We start from the raw sequence: 22,307 nt of genomic DNA, 5'->3' as shown, positions 1-22,307 counted from the left end.
TTCCTATCTATAGTCTAACCTTAGGCCCCTTCTCTTTCCACCCAAAGTAAATGACATGGTGTACCACTAAAGATCTGCCCACCAAGATGGTTTTCCCTTGCCACTGTTTTTCAAGACCACCCGTAAGTAAGGCTTCAACTCACCTGCTATCCATTTTTGTCTTTACTCACATACTGAGCCATCCCCTCTGTAAATGCAGTTTGGTCTTTTTTCTCCTCTTATCTACTCATACAAGATGATTTGTAAACCAATGTGTTAGCTGAGGAAGGGGCACTGGTGCAACAGTGGTGGAGACTTTGGAGATCTGGGATCCTTGCTCAGGTAGCTTCCCTCTTCCCTATGGTCCTTAAGACATGGTGGTCTGACAAGACTTAGCGGATGATAGGTAGTGTTGGGAAACAGTCTGTTAAGAGCAAGGTATAAACTGCCATTCTGTTCTGGACATGTCTTTTAAAGGACGTCTGTATAGCAAACAACCTTAGAAGGCAGAGAGTCCCCTTCTGGAATAGAAGGCAGGTTTGCTTACTCATCAGTATGTTTCCCTCCAGGGCAAAGGTCAGGAAGGTTTGTTTGGAGCCCATTATAAAAGATTCAGCTTTCCAAAACTCAAATTCTTCAGTTGTGACATGAGAGTGTGAAATGCATTCTTTTAGGTTCATCTGTAAGTTGATAGTTACGGGTTTTGCATTTAGGTCTATAATTTGCTAAGTTCAAATAGCTTAGCTAATGTTAAGTTCTAATCAGACTATATAAATTGAGAATTACAAATGAGCTGAAGAAAGTAACATTACTTTTTTATTTGATTCAAACTCATTTTCATATACAAAGCTAATTTATTATTTACAAAATAAATGCATATTCTTAAAAACTGTTAGACTACAAATTTCCAAATGACTAAAAAATGTGCAAATTTTTCAATTATCTTCAATCATGCTATACAGAAACAATCAAACTAGCTCATATACACACTGAAAAATTTTAAAACATTCAGTGTAACAAAACAAAACATACATCTTACATATTTAATTTTAAAAGGGTAAGAAAGGGAAGAACGTATTGCACCAAATTAACAGTAACTTCATTATAATGAGAATACTAATCAAAATTATTTACACATCTTTATTAAGTCTAAAACTATCTCAACTTTAAAACCTTTTTTTTTTGGCATACAAGTATTCATTGAGTCACAGTTTGCAGTCAATAATCAGATATAAATAAGGCTTAATATTCTCTTTTTAATGGTCAATTCCAGTAGAACAAATGAGAAGGAACACTTTATGATAAATACATAACTTTTTGAATTCCTTAAATATTTAAGTAGCAGCACAATTTGCAAGTACTTTTTTAAACAAGTAATTCTGAATTTTTAGCTATCCTCCTCTGAATTGACTATGTGCATATATATATATATATATATATATATATATATACACACACACACACACACATACACACACACACACATTCAAATCACTGTCACCTCTATGATAACACTGAAATACTCCTATTTAATCTGGGTCCCAGAAAGATTGACGTAAGAAGCAAATCATATGTGTTCAGTATTTTTCAATCTTAATGTAATTCACTTCTATAACAATGAACCAGACAGAAAATGACTGGTTAGATGATTATTGTTTGCTCATATTTTTGCTACAAATCCATATAAAACCAGCCATATGGTTTTCTGTAAAGCTAACTGTAAAACAGTAGCCACAAAAACTTTTTGGTGATGGTATTTAAGAATTGGAGAGACCAGTAAAAAGTACAATAGGAAAAAAAAATAAAAAGTATAAAAGATCTTTAACAGTAAGATGTACTGAAATATGTAATAATTTTGGAAGAAATGTAGAAACTATTGTAATTAAATATTTTGAAAATTATCCATGAAAAAGTTGAAATCCCAAAGGAATAAAATTATTCCCTTTAATAGCTATATAAGAAACTAAGGGGCTGAAATTTTTTCAGTTAAGTCTGACACCTGACATTGTCTTACCAGAACTACTCTCTAAATTGTTTATTGATTAATATAATTTAAGTATTCTAAAGAGAAAAATATGTTATCATAGATAAGCTTTTTTTCCTCCAAAATGCAAGAGGAATATTTGTTGAATCTGTAGATTGAGTCCAGTAAATATTAAAACACATTGCTTAGATATTATGGGAAAATGTTTCTAAGATAAGGAACAACAAAAATAGCATTTGAATATTAACTATTTATTTGGAATACTGGCTACCAGAAAGCCTCTAATTTTATACACATTAAGTACAATATATTATTACAAAAATAAATTTTAAAAGGTCCATTGGAATAAGACTTTTTAAAAAGTTTATATTTTAATCAATAAAATATAATTTTATTTTTCAATCCCACCTAAATCCTAACTTGTTTTCTTTCTCAAATTACAATGCTGTACTGTAATAGTATTATAAATAGCTAATCAGTTTGTACACTCAAAAATAGTTATAAATTTTAAATAATGAGACAGCCATTTTAAGTGAAAACACACACACACACAAATACCGAGTCCACTAGCAGTCAACTTTGAAAAATGAATGGGAATTTAAAAAAAAAGAATTGGTAACCTTTTCAATGATAATATTGTGGTATTATTATTATGGTAATATTTGCAAAATAAGTTTCCAAGGAAACAGTAAAATTAAATCAAGGAAAACAAATGTTGACCAAGTGACTTTCTACTTGTTCTTTTCCTTTGAATTTTCAATTCATAAGATTAAAGGCATTAAGACAAAAGTAAATACAACTTTATCTCTGTCCTTTTTTCACTAAAGCCATTAGCTTTATAGGTCCAAATCCTACAGTGTCTTTAAAAATCATCCACATGTGACAAATGTCAGTGAGATAATCTAAGAAGATGTATTTGATGAATTAACTACAATATATCAGAAAAGTACTTGGTAAGATAGCCACTTTTACATACTTTCTTATACTGATGAAAATCATAATTTCTATAATCTAAGATGGCCCTATGTTTTGAATGCAGAAAATTGATTGTTCTCAATACAGGCTTAAATATCTTAAATGTTAATGCTCTATTTTTTCTTAATACTAGGACTTTTCATACGAAAAATTAAGAAGTACTTCCATACAGAGGCTACACCTACAAAAGTCCTCAGAAGTGCTTAGGGAATTTAAGTCAATGCTTTTAATTAGGAAAACTATTGATTAGTAGCTTCAAAGCTTTAAGAGATCTAAATCAATGTTTTAAATCTAGCATTTTGTTACTCATGATTTTATTAACACTTAAAAATATTACCTAATTCAGATATGCAAAATATTCACTGATAGTCACTAGGAACTAATACAAGCAAACACTTTTCTGGAGACAGATATTAGTCACAATTTTCAAATATGAAAGGTCTGAAGAGAGTTTATGATAAGAATAATGCAAACTGAAAAGGAAATTTAGTTGTTACTGTGGCATGCAAAACAAAGATAAGAAAGCCATTCCAAGCAAATTTTAGAAACAAATGTCTTCAAGGATAATGATCACACCTATTTCAAATAAGCCTGTGAATACCAGATATGATTTATAAAAAATGAATGGATATAATTTCTATAGCAGAAAATATTTTGATTTAATAACCCTGAGACATAGTTTTTTTATACCAAGAATATCAAGTAAAGAGGTTCAAAATATCCAGAGTAGTGCCTAAACTTCTGTATATTTATAAAACTTCACAGAGAAGTCTACCTGTAATCTCAGTTAAGAAACAATGGCCTTGAAAAATGCTAGATTCAAATTAAATAAAGCTGTGGCCCATATTTTAATAATATTGAAATGATGACTGTCATTTCAATAATACTGAAATGATGACAACAAGGACTCTCACATGGGAAAACTCTCTAGAACAATGTTCTGGATGATCAAGTGTAAAAGCAAATCAAATGTATGCATGATAAATAAATAAAGCTAAAAGAATACTGAGAACAATATTTGCTTAGAGTGATAAAAATGTTTAAGACTAGTCACTTACTGGGAAAGGACAGTTTTAGTTGATCAGAGAAATGGGAGTTAGGACAAGCTATGAGTCTGCCTGATAACAACAGATTAGATTTAGGAATAAAAAAGAATGTATTTCATTTCTTACTCAGTCAAAAACTATATCCTAAAGACAGGTTTAAGAATTTATTTATGGATGACATATTTAATGATGTATTTGAAGAGACCAACCTTCATATATATATATACCCGCACATGATATTACATGTTACATGATATTGTTTAATATTTATGTAATATTTACATCTAAAATAGTCCATGTACTTGCATCTTTTCATTGGAAAGGTGATAAAGACAATGCTATTCACTTTATAAAAATAAATATATAAAAGGAACATTAGCTCTTTAAATTCAATTAAGAGATTTCCATTAGTGATTCTTTTAATAATAACAAGATACTTAATATACTTAAAGGCAAAGGCCATGTCATGGTGTCATCATTAAATAAAAATAGGGTATTCAAGTTAATTTCCTCTATCTACTTCTATTTAAGCTTTGATTAAGATTCAACTTTCAAATCTAAATTCTGATTAATTATGAGGGCACGTTTCCTCCTTCAGAAGGTTAAAAGTGCTTTTCAATACTAGTTCTTAAAGGATAATTTTTATACACCTTAACACAGAGAAAAAAGGAAGCCTCACTGTTGTTCTTTGTTAATGACAAATGAATACTTGACATTTTCTCGTCTACAAAAGGATGTGACCTGAAAAAGCACTGTGACTAAAGGAAATTAATAGAAATGGATTCATAAATGACATGAGCTTCACAGGCTTATAAGACTTTAAAACAGGGAAAGGGGTGGGGAAAAAAAAAAAAAAAGACTTTAAAACAACTGGTCAAGCTCATTCATGCCCTGCTCTATTTTTCCCTTCTCTCCTCCAACTTTATCTAAGTAATGACAGAATACTGTTTGGGAGGAGTTGAAAAAATCTTACAAAGCTTCTTTTTTCTCTAAATGAGTAGTACCTGTATTATATGTTTTAATACTTGACCCTTACTATAAATCACTCCGCATCATCAGGATGCAAAGATTTTATTTGTGTCAAGAAACAAAAGCAGAAGAAAAGTTCTTCAAAGACAACACATTTCATACAACAGCTAAGTTGAGATATTATATTCATCGTCTAAAATGTCCACCTGTTACTCCACTAATGATCCTATTCATCTCTCCCATATACAATACAAAACTAATTTGTATGGATAACATCTAAATACACCAGAATCCCTCAAAGTATATCTTTTCAGTGATTTTACCTAGCAATTTTTAATTCAGTGGTCTACACTGTTTAAAAGAGGAACTACTCAGCCAAAAGTGGAAGTCGCTCAGTCATGTCGGACTCTTTGCGACCCCATGGACTGAACAGTCCATGGAATTCTCCAGGCCAGAATACTGGAATAAGTATCCTTTCCCTTCTCGAGGGGATCTTCCCAACCCAGGAATCAAATCCGGGTCTCACGCATTGCAGGCAGATTCTTTACCAGCTGAGCCACCAGGGAAGCCCTATTCAGCCAAAGCTACTACTATATTTGCTTATTTAATAAACTTTAAGTTCCATTCTTCTAGACTGTTGCTAGTATTCTCAAAGACTTTTCTCAAAATTTTGAGATTTTGGTTTTCACTTTTTGGAAAATGTAAGGATGAATTCTAGTGCTCTGAACATCTACTATTGTTCTAAATAGAAGATCTACTGTGAACAAAGCTTCTTCATGTTTGTGCTATAAAATGTACCCTGCTTCTTTAGTTACTCCATCTAAACAGTAGCAAAGTACCAAAAATTTAGGAATTTCCCCCTAATAATCTAAGTTAAACTTTTCTGTAACTTCCAAAGCCAATAACTTCCAAAACCAGTATTAAATAACCTTAAAAATAAAAAAGGCATCCTTATACCAAAATCCCTAGATTAAAATAGGCAAAAGAAACATTTCCAAAGTTTTGATTTAGAAACATTTTTTTTAAAACTTCAACATTTAAAATACCAAAAATCAATCATTTTGATTCTCTTGACTTCAAACCTACAAAATAGCTTTTGGAGGGTAACCTACATTTTATAAGATGAAAAATGAAAATATTGATGAATATTTTATAAGAATGAAATATTTTATAAGAATGAAAAAACTAATAGAAGAAATTAATCTTAAGATATCATAATCATCTCTACTGACTTGTTTTGAGGCATTTTTACCACAAATTACTGAAGTCCTCAAAAAAGGAAACCTTCACATTTACGGATGTTCTACTTTATGCTGCATCAGTTTATGTCAGTGTGATTCACCTAAACAGAAGTTTTTTACTGATAAAAGAGAGGATTTTAAATGACTGGAAAGAATATTCGTCTACAACTTTTTGCTAGTTCTTATACAAGCCGATCAAATCTATCAAATAGTTTCCCTATTATAGAATCCTTCACTTCTCATGTATTTTTTACTCTCTCATAGGATTATAAAGAAAAGGGTAGTAGACAACTGTGGGCAACAGGCAACAGGAGAGGACTGCAAAGGGGAAATTCTTCAAAGATTCAACTGAGAAGACAACTGGATAAAAGGAATTCTATAGTTTGTGGAATAAAAAAAAATTATTATTTTAAAAGGTATCATTGTAAAAAGTCTTTTTCTCCTCTTTTTTCACAGACCCCGTTTAGAAAGCCACTCAACCACCCACTCTTAGAAAAAAAAAAAAGCAGCTAACAAACAGAATTTCCTCACCAAACCTGTGGAATCTCAGATTAAGGACACTCAAATAGTTGTAAAAGCTTTCTGACCTTACTCAAAACATGACCTTACAAAAGTAGAAGGTTTAACAATCTCTTTGAATTCTAAAATAAATCTATCAGTACTTTAAAATCTTGAATAGCAAAGCATAATGTAACATCTAGCTATGTATAATAAAATTAATTGTAATCCTAAATTATACATAACATGAAACAGAAATGTGTATTTTTAAAAATTACTATATCTAAATGACTAGTTTAAGATATGCATATCTTTTCAGTTCATCAATCATATGAAATAAGTAAAAACATAATTATTTGGGTATCATTTCTAACTCCAAAAATTATTGAGGGAAAACACAGTGTTTAATAAAGAAAAAGCCAAGAAATTTTGTACTCTGCATATATAAATTGAACTGCAAATGCTATACAGGACCCAAATGTCAAAATCATAATTAGCATTTTTCCTTAACTATACTACTAGTGAAATATATCTGTAAAATGTATCTCTAGTTTCTTTTATTCCTACTCAAACTTTATTATTTAAGGATGATAATATGTTGCAATAAATTCTCATTAGTAATATGCTAAGTAGTAGTGGGATGTGCCAAGGTACCAGTTTCAAAAATACAAGTATGCAACGGATGCTTTTCAAATATTACCTCTGATCAGAAGTTCCATAAATAAATCGTATTTTTAAATATGGTGGTCAGTAAATAGAATGATTAACTAAAGAAAGTATTAAAAGCCATATCTCTCAACTGTCCCATTATCTCTATCTACTCTTTTATTAGAAATACAAATTTTGCTATTTATAATAAGTGAGTTGAATCTAACTTCTTCATTTTTAGAAGTTTATTTTTTAAAAAAGATCTAATTATCCTTAGGAATAAACCACTAAATCTAATCAAATGTCTTTTCTCAAATTCATCTTAGTACAGACTAAGAATTAGTTAATAAGATAGATTCAATGATGTTAACCAGAAAATTTTTAAGTGGATAACAGTAATATCTATGACTAAATTTATACATATGCCAAATTTATACCAAATTTTGGTAAATCCTGAATGATTTTCAGGGATAACAGACCTGAAGCATTTGAGATAGTTGAGAGATGTGGTTAAAGTGACAAAGTGATAAATCAAATTTCAGTTATCCATGACAGAAGGTAGAAATAACAATCACTTGGAATCTTGAGTATTATATTCAGTTTCTCCAGCTGAGATCTGGCTGAGCCGTTTGCTAGATCCCCACAATTTTCGAGAAAGCTGACCTGAGCGCATCTGTTTAAAGTAATCCAGAGAAATTAAGAATAAATGTTATTAAGTATGAAAAAAAAATGAAATTAATATATAAGACAATGATTTTGTAGAGTGTAAAAGAAATAGGTTTGGTTAGCAGAATCATTAACATTTTAATGATTCTTAATTAATAATAATTAAAGAAAGGCTTTTCTACACTGTCTTTTAGTTGAGAAAGATCAAATACCAATGTATAAATTTTTTAATTAAATGTGCCGGTTATATCAAAATTACAAGACTCCCTTACATTATGTATTTACAAAACTACATTTCACTTCATTAAAATAATTTCAAATTATACTTAATCTCACCGATAAGACACATAGCTTTGAGGATTTTTCTCCTAATTACAGTACTATTAATGACAATCACAATCATAAGAAATTAAAATAACATTTTGATGAAAAGAAAGTAATTTTTAAATAGTTTGATCTAAGAAATTTAAAAATTCTTTATCAATAGAATGATAAAAAGTAATTTAGAAAAAAAGAACAGCATAAGCTCTTTGAAAGTGAGAATCACATTTTTCCACCATTAAATTTTTTACCACTTAGCACACTTCTTGGCATATAACAATTATTAATCAAAATTAACTGAATCAGTGGGTTAATGCCCCTCTGAAAGTATAACATTTCTCTATCTAACCATATGATTTGTTGGAATTACTTTCCCAAGAGCAATCTACTTTTTAATGGTGCTTTATCTGCTACCCTTTTTTAATGGTTACTTTTCTAGGGTCCATTCATTAGAGATAAAAGACAGGCCTCAAGCAAAGACATTTTGGCATGTTTGCTCTGCATTTTCATTTCCAGACGTATTTCCAAAACCATCATTGCTATTCATCTAGTTCCAGTTTAACATCTAATTTACAAATATGGATTCTGTACAACAGCATAATGTATAAAACTGATACATGATTTAAAAATACATATTAACCAACATTTTTTACTTTTAGATAAAAATAGATGTTGAAATAGAACTCTTCAGAACTACTGATCTATTTAATTTCTACATAAAATTATAGAAAATTTCACATAAAATTATATTTTAATTATGCAGAATTCTAAGCATTCAATTATATTATTTACTAAAGTAGATCCATAATTCAGCTAATGGGAGATGAATTTCACAAAGATGTAAAAATAGATAAAAAATACTTTTAATCAAAATCTACACATAATTCAAATTCTATTGTTGCAGACTACATAAATCTTTCAATGGGGACCAAAAACTTATTTGGTAAATATTACAGAGCATTGCCTTATTAGGCCTATGAAATGAAGCTATTTAGGTATTTTTTTCCAATTAATTTTTTTAAAAATGTGTGTGCACAAGGGCATTTCAGTTTTTAAAACTTCAGTAAAATCGTAAGCTAACAAATTACTGAGCTGGAGGACAGGCAAATTTAAAGGCATGTGAGTAAACCACAGACAGTGAAAACAAACATACTCAAAGAGTAATATCTGAGCAGAGTTCTCAAGTAATCATCACATTAGCAAAGGACAGGAGGGAAATCATTACTTGTAAGTATATTAATTAAGAAACTCTATTACTGAATGTAAAAATGTGTATAATGTTTTAAACGTAAGTGGAATATTGAAATATAGACATGCTGACATTATTGGGGGAACCATTAGACCTGAAACTAAATGTTGTTGTAGTCACTTTAGTAAGACCTCTTTTATTAATATCCTGGAAGAAAGTATCTGGCAAAGAGGTTCATATGATCTATAATGGATTTATTATAACCAATGACAGTATGTTATTCAATAATGTCTTCTCTTGAAATAACCCCCACAGATGTCATATTTTAGATTTCTCAGAAAAGACCAATGATATCAATAAAAATTTATAATGCTTAAATATGAGTCTATGTAACAAAATAAATTTTCTAAAAGAATCACTAGATTACTTGGAGTACAGCTGCTACATTTTCTTAGGAATAGTCTTAGATTTATGATATCTGAATATTCAGTAATTAATAAGCCACTGGCAAATAAATGTATAGGAACTATAGGAAACACACTGAGAATTAGCACGTTATATGGGGATATTTGTAGTTCCAAGTAAAAAACAGAAAGCTGCTTTTACAAAAGTACAACTGATATACAATCATGCTAAATATCTGTTGAAATTAATATAGTTTGGGGAATTCCCTGGTAGTCCAGTGCCTAGGACTCAGTGCTTTCACTGCCAGGGCTCAAGTGGGATCCCTGTTCAGGGAACTAAGATCCTGTAAGCCACACAGCATGGCCAAATTTACAAAAGAATAATAAAGTAAACTGTTTTGTTATTTAGTCTAATTTCATTTTTTATAAATGCTTTTATATGTATTAAAAATGCAAGTGTGTGGTTTTAAATTTAGATTTGGAAAGACAGAATAAAAGAACTTTCTTAACTCATCTAGAGCTATAAATGAAAACTGCTAAACATGTGATTTCAATAATATAATAATATAACTATCACTCTTGAATACTGGCTTTGTTCGCTTTCATTTACTGTACTTTGAAAAATCAAATTTGTTTTTCAGTTTGTTTATCCATAATGGAGACGTCTGATTTAGCTGGAATAAAGAAGAACCAAGGGAATCCCCAAAAGTACAGGAAACTACATCCGTGATGCTAGGTTTTACCTCAGCTGGCCTGCCAACACCCACTACAATCAATTTGCCGTCTTCTAATCCTACAAGAATATGGCTATATTCTTTGGTTACACAAACACAGTGGATAGGCGATCGCATGGCTAATGGGCTGATGCAGAGATTCAAACTAGAAGAGAAATAAAAAGCACATAATTACACAGATATACAATGGATTCACAGAACTTTATAACTGGAAGTTAACAGTCATTTAATTATACATTCTAATTTTATAAATGTGGGAACTTAAGTTCAGAAAACCTGAGTGACACAAGAGCCGACATTTATAGCATGACTCAAAATACTTAATACAGTTTTTCTCTATTTCCAACATCTGTTTGCACTCTAACCATTTATATGTGCTCTCACGAAATGATTAACAAATCAAAGTTGGATAAACAAAAGGGTAAAAGCCCAAAAACTATGTGCTGGTGGGGGATAAGGTTAATAAAATTGGTATATTTGCTTTGTCATAAAGGATGTAATATATATTTTAAAAGATAATGTGGTATAAAAATATAACATGCCATTATGATAAATGTTCACAGCTTTTATGATTAGAGAATGAAGAATTTAAGATGTACACACTATGCTCTAGTCTAACTTGCTAAAAGATTCCATTAATTTTTTCTAATTTGGGATTCTCCTAACCATACCCTAAAATCAGGGTTGTAATACAAAATGTTGGAAAGATATTATTGAAATGTAGACTTAATGCTCTACCACATGGGAAAGAATGACAAAAATGAGAAAGAAAATATAAAAATCAAAAGTGATATTGATACAGAAGTGATTTTGATATGAAGGCAGTAAGAGAACACTCTGGATCAGGAAACTATTAAGAAGGAAGGATTTAGGGAGGGGCCAAGATACTAAGAGGTATATAAATAAGTCACAGTAAGTGTTTTAAGAGAAGAAAAGAAAAGAATGTATTTGGGCATGCAAGGGAAAACAGTGCTTTGTGAATATAAGTTGCTAAACATAAAGAACACCAAACTTAAAAACGTACTTACTTTACAAAGATTTTTTCCTTCACTGGGTAAATAACAAAAGCCTTTCACCAATTTTAAACACACACATACATAACAGGAACAGATATGCTAGACTTAGCCTGAAAAAGACTTTATCTGATTACAACTGAAAAAAATATTTTAAACCCAACTTTACAAACAACTCAATCAAAAAATGAGCAGAAGATCTAAACAGACAATCTCTACCAAGAAGACATAGTGATGGTCAATAAACACATGAAAAGATGCTCAACACTGCTCATCATTAGAGAAATGCAAATCAAAACTATAATGAGGTATCACCTCATACAGTCAGAATGGCCACCATCAAAAACTCTACAAACAATAAATGCTGGAGAGGATGTGGAGTAAAGGGAACCCTCCTGCACTGCTGAAGGGAATGTAAAATGATACGGCCATTATGGAGAACAGTATGGAGATTCCTTAAAGAAATAGAAATAAATCTACCATGAACGTGAAGTCGCTCAGTCGTGCCCAACTCTTTGTGACCCCATGGGCTGTAGCCTACCAGGCTCCTCTGTCCATGGGATTTTCCAGGCAATAGTACTGGAGTGGATTGCCATTTCCTTCTCCAAGGGATGTTCCCAACCCAGGGATTGAACCCAGGTCTCCCGCATTGTAGACAGACGCTTTACCGTCTGAGCCATCAGGGAAGTCCTTAAATTTAGCATATGACCCAGCAATCCTACTAATGGGCATATACCCTGAGCAAATCACAATTCTAAAACACATGTGTACCCCAGTGTTCACTGCAACACTATTTACAATAGCCAGGACATGGAAGCAACATAAATAAATGTACATCAGCAGATTAATGGATATAGAAGATATGGTACATATACACAATGGAACATTACTCAATCATAAAAAAAAGAATAAATTTGAGTCAGCAATAGTGAGGTGAATGAACCTAGAGTTTGTTATACAGAATGAAGTGAGAAAGAGAAAAACAAATATCATGTATTAATGTGTGTATGTGTATATATATATATATGAAATCTAGAAAAATGATGAAACTATTTTCAGGGAAAGAATGGAGATGAAGATGTAGAAAATGAACTTGTGGACACAGCAGGGGAAGGAGCAGGTGGGACGAACTAAGGTTAAGATATATATATATATATAAATAAAACAGATAGCTAGTGGGAACTTGCTATATGACACAGGGAGTCCAGCATGGCACTCTGTGATAACCTAGAGGGGTGGGCTGAAGGGAGGGGAGGAAGGCTCAAGAGCAAGGGGATCCATATGTATAACTATAACTGATTCACGTTGCTGCACAGCAGAAACCAACACAACATTGTAAAGCAATTTTCCTTCAATTAAAAAAAAACCCAACCCAACTTTAGTTTCTAAAAATTGAAGCTACAGTTGGACATATTCCCAAATCCATAATGCAGGCCTGGCACTTTGAAAACTGGTTTTTTTTTTTTTTTGGCTATTTAAAAAAATTGTTGTTATTGTGGTAAAATGTATACAAAATAAAATTTTCTATATTTTTTAAATGTACATATAAATTTTATTTACTAATCCAGAAATAATTTAGCTTCCCCAACTTTTTTATAGTTACCAAAAAAACATGTTCATAATAAATGATAAAAAGATTAGAAATCTTAGACTACAGATTTTACTCTCTGAAAATACTAATGTCTTTTCCTAAGTGTTACTTCAGTAATTCTTATTATTTACCTGTGGAGATCTCTTATGGACAGGAATCCTTGTAAGCTGCCTGTGACAATGTGCTCTCCAATTATACATATATCTGATACTTGTTCCTTCAGGACTTGAGACCCTAGATACTTGCCATTTACAGAAAACAAATGCAATGCATTCTTATCCTGCAAAGATTAAAGAAAATTTAATGATCTCAAATTAAAACAGTTTCAGAATTGTTAATTAAAACTATGACTAATAACAGAATGATGACTGGGTTTAAAATTCTGGAAAAAACATATGTTATACTTAAAGAGAAAATATGTAGACAACATTGTTAAAGTGATTTTAATCAGATTGCTAAGTAAATAAATATTAAACAAGAACTCTCACCCCTCCAAAATAATTTTTAAAAGTTCTCGTAATTTTTAAAAAGCCTTATCACTGAAATGAAATAAACATATAAAATTCATGGTTTATTTATACCCTGCCTTGTGCAAAAAGAATAATTTCCATCTAAGCTTATGAAGTGCCACACAATTAGAAATTATTTTTGAAATCATATAGGCCTAAAGTGCTAGTTAGTGTTAGTTTCTCAGTCGTGTCCAACTCTTTGGGACTCCCATGGACTGTAGCCCGACAGGCTCCTCTGTCTATGGGATTTCCCAGGCAAGAATACTGGAATGGGTTGCCATCTCCTTCTCCAAAGCCTATAAAAAGCCCTAAAACAAAACATGAGGCTAATATTGTGATAGGGAATGAACAAATTGCATAATGGAAGGAAAATACCCTTTTCAAAATACTGTGCTCTTTCCTTTGGAGAAGGCAATGGCAACCCACTCCAGTACTCTTGCCTGGAAAATCCCATGGAGGGAGGAGCCTGGTAGGCTGCAGTACATGGGGTTGCGAACAGTCAGACACGACTGAGCGACTTCACTTCCACTTTCATGCATTGGAGAAGGAAACGGCAACCCACTCCAGTGTTCTTGCCTGGAGAATCACAGGGACAGCAGAGCCTGGTGGGCTGCCGTCTATGGGGTCGCGCAGAGTCGGACACGACTGAAGTGACTTAGCAGCGGCAGCAGCTCTTTCCCTTTTCAAAATGCCCCATGTGTACACAATGTATACAACATGGAAAGGAGAAGATAATCTCATTAATGGTCTAGCCATAGTGCATGAAACTGTTACATACCTTGAGAGAGGTACTTTCTTCAATGCTGGAGTACATGACAATATGTCCTTCCCAAGATATAGCCAAATTGGGAATGGTCAGGAGCAGAGAACTCTCACAAGGCGGTCGTAAAGTCCGCATATACTGACCCTTCTGAATGGTATGTATAATCACAGTGCCATCCTACACACAGAAGATATTAGAAAATAAGAACAGAAAAAGAAAAAAACTGAGCAAGAGAAAGAAATATGGGAAAGGACCTGAGAAAATGATTATTCCATCATGGAATAATACATGTACCTTAGGAAAAATTCCAATCTTGAAATTTCAAATGGCATTTTATTTCATAAACTGGCCTTCTTTTAACTAATAAAAATCTACAAATAGAATCCAGTCTCTTTAAATTTTTTCTTGCTTCTGTATTAAGTATTTTTCTACTTCTGCAAAGTCCTGGACAAACTTAGCATAAAATTTCTATGCTTTTACCAATTCTCCTATATAATATAAATATTTTCTCTGAATTTATATTAAAAAAAAATCAGTATTTTTAAAGGTACAATCTTACCCTTGATCCTGACACTGCCATGTCTAGCTCAGTGCTGATGGCGACACTCAACACCTCATCAGTGTGTCCATACAGAATCTGAAAGGGTTTAGATGCTAGGCCCACGGGAACACCTCCCTAATATAAAAACAGAAAAGCAAAGGTCACTTTCTCGTACACTATTTTCTATACAAAAACTTATACTGTAGTTTAACTGTCTAGTCACAAATCAACCCTGCAACTAGTTCTTACCACTAAGTCTATTCTCAGAAGTACTTGTTCTTGGATTTCTCCTTGGATTCTCAAATGGTTCTCAATCTTTTCAACCTCAAAAACATACTAATAATATGAAGAGTTTCAAAGTTTGCTTTGGATTAATTTTAACAAGTGTATTGTTTGCCCTTTACAGAATTATTCTCCCTTTACTTCAAAGAAACTTTTTCTATTACATCTCTGAATACTTTCTCTTTTTTATTTATTGGAGTCCTATTTCAGGGACATCAATTATCTTTATGCTGACTTGTCTCTGATTTCTAGAACTATCATTCTTTTTCTAATTGCTTTTGTTGTTTCTATTTACATTGATTACCTTAAATCTTTCTTCCATGCTAATAATTTGATTTTTCAGTCACATTAAATTTGTTCTTTGCTTTTTCTGCTTTGGGTTTATTTATAATTGTAATGGTATTGATTTTAATCTCAGTTTGATTCTTCTGCAATCTCCCTTTCATTTTATTATGCTAGTTTATAATTTCATCTTTGAGGTCCTATTTTATTCAGTTAATATTATTATTCTATTCTTCTAATAGCACAACTTATTGCAGGCAATCTCTCTGTACCTAAGTTATTTTCTTTATCTGTTCGTAGCATGCTTTGTTTGGTACAGTACTTTCTATGATACAAATGCTTGAGTAGTTGCCATGGTGTTTGATTTATGATTACCATGGATAAATGTCCAGACTTTCTTCCTCCGTTACACAATGTAGATGAATTCTCCCTGACACTCTATTACTTGGGTCATATCTGTCTTCCTCTAAGAGTATCAGTCTGAGTGCTTACTGTACTCCCATCTAATTTTTAAAAGTCAAATAATTCCTATATTATTTAAAGAAGATGGATTCTTCCCAAATTCATTTTATAAAAGTTGCATATCCCAATGTTAAACATGCAAAGATAGAATAAAAACAGATTTCTTTCACATATAAGTAGAAAAATAAAGGACTAGAAAAGAAAATCTTGCTGTAAAATATAACAAGACAGTATGAAGTATAAGGTTTATTATAGAAATTCAAGGATGGTGCAAAACTAGGACATTTCCCAACATAATACATTACTTTTAAAAAAAGTAAAAGAAAAACTTATACATTAAAAAAGGAAGAGAAACTGGGAAAAACAGCTAAAAAGAACATGATTAGGACTACTAACAAAATTAGAACACAGACTGTGGATCAGATAAAGGTATTGTATAAATGTTCAGTGTTTCAGTTTTGAGAATTGCACTGTGGTTATATATAAGAAAGTCTTTGTTCTTAGAAAAGACACACTGGTGTGTTTAGTTGTAAAGGAACAAAAAGCCTCCAGCTTTTAAAATGTTCAGGAAAAAAAATAAGATAGGGGAAAAAGATAGGGAGAGAATGCTAAGGCAAATGGCAAAAATGTACTAGCTCTGTATCTTTTCTGTAAATTGAAATTTTATTAAAACTAAAAAGTTATCAAAAAAGAAAAGAAGGTAACTACTGAAGTATAAAAAAAATAAAAACCCACAAAACCCACAAATAGTGAAACCTAACAGCAAATAGTATACTAAATGGTACAACAGTGAAGGCAAGTTCATCAAAATCAGACATTAAGACAGGAATGCTCACTATAATTTTTGTGCTTTATTGTATTCACTAACAGTGTAATAGGGCAAGAAAATGAAGTAATTAGTATATTGGAAAAAGTAAAGAAAATCACTATTATTTTCAGATCACATGAATGTGTATTTACCCTGTTTTCAGAAAATTCAAGAAATACTACTAATAATTATGAGTTAGATAAAAGGATTTGGTAAACTGATTAGGCACAAGATAACTGTGTAGAAATCAATAACTTCTTCAGCAATCATCAGTTAGAAATAAAAACGATTTTTAAAATTCCACTGAAGCAGTCATAAAAAAAAGATAGTTAAAAGTAAACATAACAAAGTACAGGACCAAAATGGGGAAAAAATTATTAAAAAATTTTACCAAAAGACATTGAAAAAAGACCTGAAACAAATACAGAAAGACATTTCCTCTTTTGCAATATGAATAATTATAAAATGGTAATCCACACTAAATTAATATAGAAATTAAATATAATTTCATTAAGACTAAAATGAAATGTTTTGAGGACAGTTAAAATATTTTGAAAGTTCATATGGAAGAATAAAAACTCATAAAAGAATAGCTGAGAATCTTTAATAAAGGAAACACAGTGAGAGGGGATTTGCCTTACCAAATATTAAAACTGCTAAAATAAAGTCATTTTGATGTTGACACAGAATAGATATAGAAGAAAGGGAAATCTAGAAAAAGATCCAATTCAGTGGGTAATCAATTGTGTTGGCATAAATGACTTTCTACTCACAAATAAATAAAAGCATGTATTTTTATATGCTATATGGTTATATAATATATATAATGTATCTATATAACTAATACATATAATATTAAATATTCTATATTATAAAATTTAAAAATGGATTAAAGATTGAAATATAAAAAAAATAAGAAAAGTATTACAAGAAATATTTTAGATATTTTCATAAATTTGGAGTGAGAGAAAGCCTGTTTATTTTTCTAAGCAAGGTAGAAAATCCAAAAGCCATAAAGAGAAAGACACTTCCTTGCACCATCGTGAGAGTACACAACAAGGTTGATGAAAATTCTAATTTATAATTTCTAGTTTTTGCACTTGAAAATAGGAATGTTATGTAAACAAAGACAAGAAAAATAACCATTTTTCTAGAATAAGTTAACAAGGAGCTATCTTTGGAAATTAATATAAGATAAGGTCATGAATCAGGACAATAAACCTAGGAAAAAAGTGCTGATTAACACAGAGCAGAATGAGGGGTAAAAGATGGCAAAGGAGCTCAAATAACCATTCAACGTCAGAGAAAAATTCATTGTCTATTAAGACATCTCAGTAGTATCCCCAGGGAGAATTTCTGATCTAAACCCAGAGTATTTAAATGTGTGACTACCTGTTGGGTAATCTGCCATATCATACATGTAGTATCTCTGGAACCAGAAATCAAATGTATTCCACAGTAATCTGTAGCTAAACAAGTCACAATATCTGTAAGAAAAAAGAATGTAAAAAAAAAAAAATGAAATGGCATAGTTTGACTGAAACAGAAATACAGGGGCAATTTTAGGTTATGTTCAAACTATCACTAACTCAGTCGTTCTAGCAGGGAGAAATGTAGGAATGCCACTGGAAAAGCACTGGGAAAGAGTGACACAGGAAAGGATGTCACTCAAATCATGTTAGGAGAGCCTTCTTTGAGCCCACCCTTCTTCAAGGGTGATGACTAGACATAGGGCAAGATATGCCTGTCAGAATCTTGGCATGAGTTTAAGTAGCTTTAAAGAAACCCCCACTTATTTCGATACTCTTCTCTGTCCCTCACTCTCTCATCTCCTATTACCTTCCACTACTACTGGAACTACAATCCTACTGAATATGTGTCCCTAACCAAAACAGTACATATTACACCATAAGTTCACAATATAAAATATATTTTTCCTAAACTGAAAAAACCTGAGCTAAGCGACAGTCACTGGTGCAAAATTAGTAGCAGACTCTATTTCCCTTTCTTAACAGCTTTATTGGGGAAAAAAAATCTACTCAATGATTTATCCTTACATTGAAAAGATTGAGATATTAGGAAGCATCAGATTAAACTATATTCAACAATTTTACCTCTTTCATGCTTTACCACTAACAAAGTAATAGAACAGGTGACTTCTTATGAGAAGTCATCTATGAGACTTATGAGACTTCTATGAGAGATTTTTTTTTTTTACCATTTTGTCATAAAATTCTGATTCTATCAACCGATTTTTCCAAAGACTTACCTTAGCATCTTTCCAATACTGTGAAGCTGTATTTAATTTATATGATGCTTAGTATACCCAAAATATATTAGACACTCTTAAAGAAAGAATATTCATAACACTCTATCAAAAAGTTCACTCAATTTCAAAGGTAAAATTCATGCCTTTTATAATATAAGAGGCATGTACTACTATCATGGTTAGAAATTAAAAACAAAAATTTGGGTGGGGGGAGTTAATGCTTACCCATATGTCTGATATTGTGTGAAATAAGTTTGCCTTTTGTAAGTGACATCACTTGAATGCTATTATCCCAGTGTCCAGCACTAAAAAGCAACTTCGCATCATGTGATACTATAAATAGCTTAGAAGTGATCTCCAGCCCTGGAGCAAAAGGGCCATTCATACTACGCTGAGTTCTGTAAACACAATTAAATATTAGACTCTTCTGTAAAAGATCATTTAGACTGATATCAATGATTTTTTTAATCTCTTCCAAAAGAAATAAAAAACAAGTCTGTTCAAATGTTCAATTTGAAATATCTATTAATAAATGATACATTCAGAAAATACATTAACCTTATTAATATTATTAATTAAACAAAAATATATATAACAATATAGTCTCGAGGATTGAGTGTAAAGAAAGTGAGATTGGTGAAGGTGTGAAAAAGATTTAAATCTTGACTTTCACAACCAATTTAGTAAGACTGTCAATTCTGTAAACAGCCTCAAAGGATAAAGACAAGATAAAGGGATGTCAGGAACAGGAAACTTGGGAGTTGGAAATTTTAATCTATTTGCTTTTCTTGGCAATAAGATAGTAAAGGTACCTGTTTTGTTTTAAATGTCCATTGACTTACTTAGGATTTGTCACAGTTTGATCCCTGATGAATGTAAAGTAATTAGAAATGTTTCTGTCGTAAGGCAGCCACCCATGGGTTCCAATAATATGATTCATGCTTAATGTTATCTGGAAAAGAAACGCATGCGGACAAACCTTCAATGAAAAGATTAAAGAAAGCAACTCAAAAACAACCAAATGCCCACATAATGTTATTAGCTTTTGTCACTTAGGGAATAATGCAGGATTATGTACTTAAAACATGAGACTCATTAAAAAAGTCTTAAAATAATTCAAATGGTTAAAAAGCTCATGGTTATCATACTACAAAAAAAGTTGTCCCAATGTATCCTCCTTTAGTAAGATTATTTTCCTCAAAATTTCTCAAATACTAGCATCTATTAGTTGGCAGTCAGAAGAAATTAAGGATCAAGTCTTAACCACAAAAATAAGATACTTATCATTTAGAACATAAATCATAAGTAGAATTTATGAAGAACTGTTAAAGAGGTCTCCTTTTAGGAGGGACAGTAATAGTAAATATTTACATTAAAAAATGGAAAGTTTTACTCCCCCTTGATGAAAGTGACAGACTTCCAAAAAAAAATTCAGATAACTTAAGAATTCTGCCACTTTAAAAAAAAGTACTTATTATTTTTGTTAATCTTTGAAGACGTTTTATCTAAGCAAACACACAATATGCATAATTAGAAACATAGGTCTAACTCTGAAATCTCTACTGTTCACTGTGCTATGCTCAAATTCTTATCATCTCTCAGTGATAAAATAAGACAGACCTATGTTTGGTCAACTTGCTAGGGTCCCAGATCCCTTACTTGCTAGCTTTGTGACTCTGAGCAAGTGACTTCTGAGGTTTAATCCTTATCTGTAAAAGGGAAATAATAATCATCGTGCCTGTCTCATAGGATTGTTAGGAGGAGTAAATGACAAAATTCACATACTTCCTAATATGTCCTGCAGGTGGTCGGACCTTTATCAATCCTGTATTATATCTCATTTTCACTGCTTTATGATAAATTTTAATATCTAATAAGATGCCATAGCATACTTTTCTTATATAAAATTTCCTGGTATTTTTCACATATTTATTATTCCAAACAAACTTTAGAATTACAGAACTACTTAAAAGCTATATAAATAAAAGATACATTTTTATACTTGGTCAAATTAATTCTATAAAAATTTTATCTTTTTTTCTTTTTTTGGTCATGTTCAGTGGCATGTGGGATCTTGGTTCTCCAACCAGGCAACCAGGGATGGAACCCATCCCCCATGCAGTGGAAGCATAAAGCACTAACCACTGGATGGCTAGGGAATTCCCTTATCTATTAATTTTTTAAAAGACTTAAAAAAATTTATTTTCTCAATTTTTTCAGTAAGTTGTAATGGATATAGACATGGCAGTGTGAAAAAGGTATAAACCAACTTACCAGTAACTCAGGACTTCCTTGTGACATAAAAGAACGAGACTGATTTTTGGGAACAATTGCCTTTACTAACGGAATACCGTCACTAATTCCCTATAAAATAAAGGACAGAGGTTTTAGTGGCTGGTTCTTCTTATCTTTATTAGATACAAATTATTGAAAACTTCTATTTCTTTAAATAAAGATAAACCCTGTAATATAGCATTTTACTCTATCCAAAACATATTACCAGTTAATTTAAAATACAAGAAAGGAATTTTATATTGTGTTTGAATGGCATACTTGAAAGTTCTGAAACCCATCACTTTCTTATATTCCACTATCCTGCCATTAAACAAGGATGTAGATTTCAAGGAGTGTCAACCATCTAAAATAGCCAATGATTTAAAATATTTATTTTTCCCATGCATACAGACATGAATATAAAGTAGAAAATATAGACTTTATAAGGAAACATTACTCAAATAAGTGAAATGGAAAAACTAGTTATATATTACAGACTTTTCCTTTTGGGTTTAACTTTCAAAAAATAGATCTGTTCCATTACCTGAGGCCCTTCCTGAAAGCCACAACAAAAGAACCAGAAAATAAAGACACTCCTTGGAAAACATAATTTTATTATTTTATTACATTATTACCATTATTATATTACCATTATTTTATTACAATGTTAAAGAGAACAAGGATTTGAAGTAAGGTTCTTGATGTGACAATAGTTCATAAATTACAGTTAACATTTATGAGGTAAACTATAACCTAATATTACTAGGTACAAACTACATGCCAGGTGATTTTCTAAGAGTTTTATATGAACTAAATAATTAATTATAACCATATGAAGTTAGAATATATCTTTTCTCTT

The 22,307-nt window shown here is 31.3% G+C and overlaps 1 protein-coding gene across 6 annotated transcripts in view; it reads right to left on the bottom strand.

The window, feature by feature from the left end:
• Positions 1-773: 773 nt before the first annotated feature.
• Positions 774-22,307, bottom strand: part of NBEAL1 (neurobeachin like 1) — a 164,009-nt gene continuing 142,475 nt past the window's right edge. For all 6 annotated transcript variants that reach the window (XM_061382133.1, XM_061382104.1, XM_061382147.1 and 3 more), the window contains 9 exons: positions 21,449-21,538; positions 20,017-20,126; positions 19,400-19,572; positions 18,298-18,392; positions 15,090-15,206; positions 14,546-14,707; positions 13,390-13,538; positions 10,664-10,799; positions 774-8,013 (listed from right to left, as the gene is read on the bottom strand). In XM_061382133.1, the coding sequence (XP_061238117.1) occupies positions 7,912-8,013; positions 10,664-10,799; positions 13,390-13,538; positions 14,546-14,707; positions 15,090-15,206; positions 18,298-18,392; positions 19,400-19,572; positions 20,017-20,126; positions 21,449-21,538 (1,134 nt within the window). In that variant the 3' untranslated portion in view covers positions 774-7,911. The remainder of the gene's footprint in view (positions 8,014-10,663; positions 10,800-13,389; positions 13,539-14,545; positions 14,708-15,089; positions 15,207-18,297; positions 18,393-19,399; positions 19,573-20,016; positions 20,127-21,448; positions 21,539-22,307) is intronic.

This window comes from Bos javanicus, chromosome 2 (assembly GCF_032452875.1).
Source record: "Bos javanicus breed banteng chromosome 2, ARS-OSU_banteng_1.0, whole genome shotgun sequence".
Lineage (NCBI taxonomy): Eukaryota > Metazoa > Chordata > Mammalia > Artiodactyla > Bovidae > Bos > Bos javanicus.
Note: the sequence above shows the minus strand (reverse complement) of the source record. Positions and strands in the feature narration are given on the sequence as shown.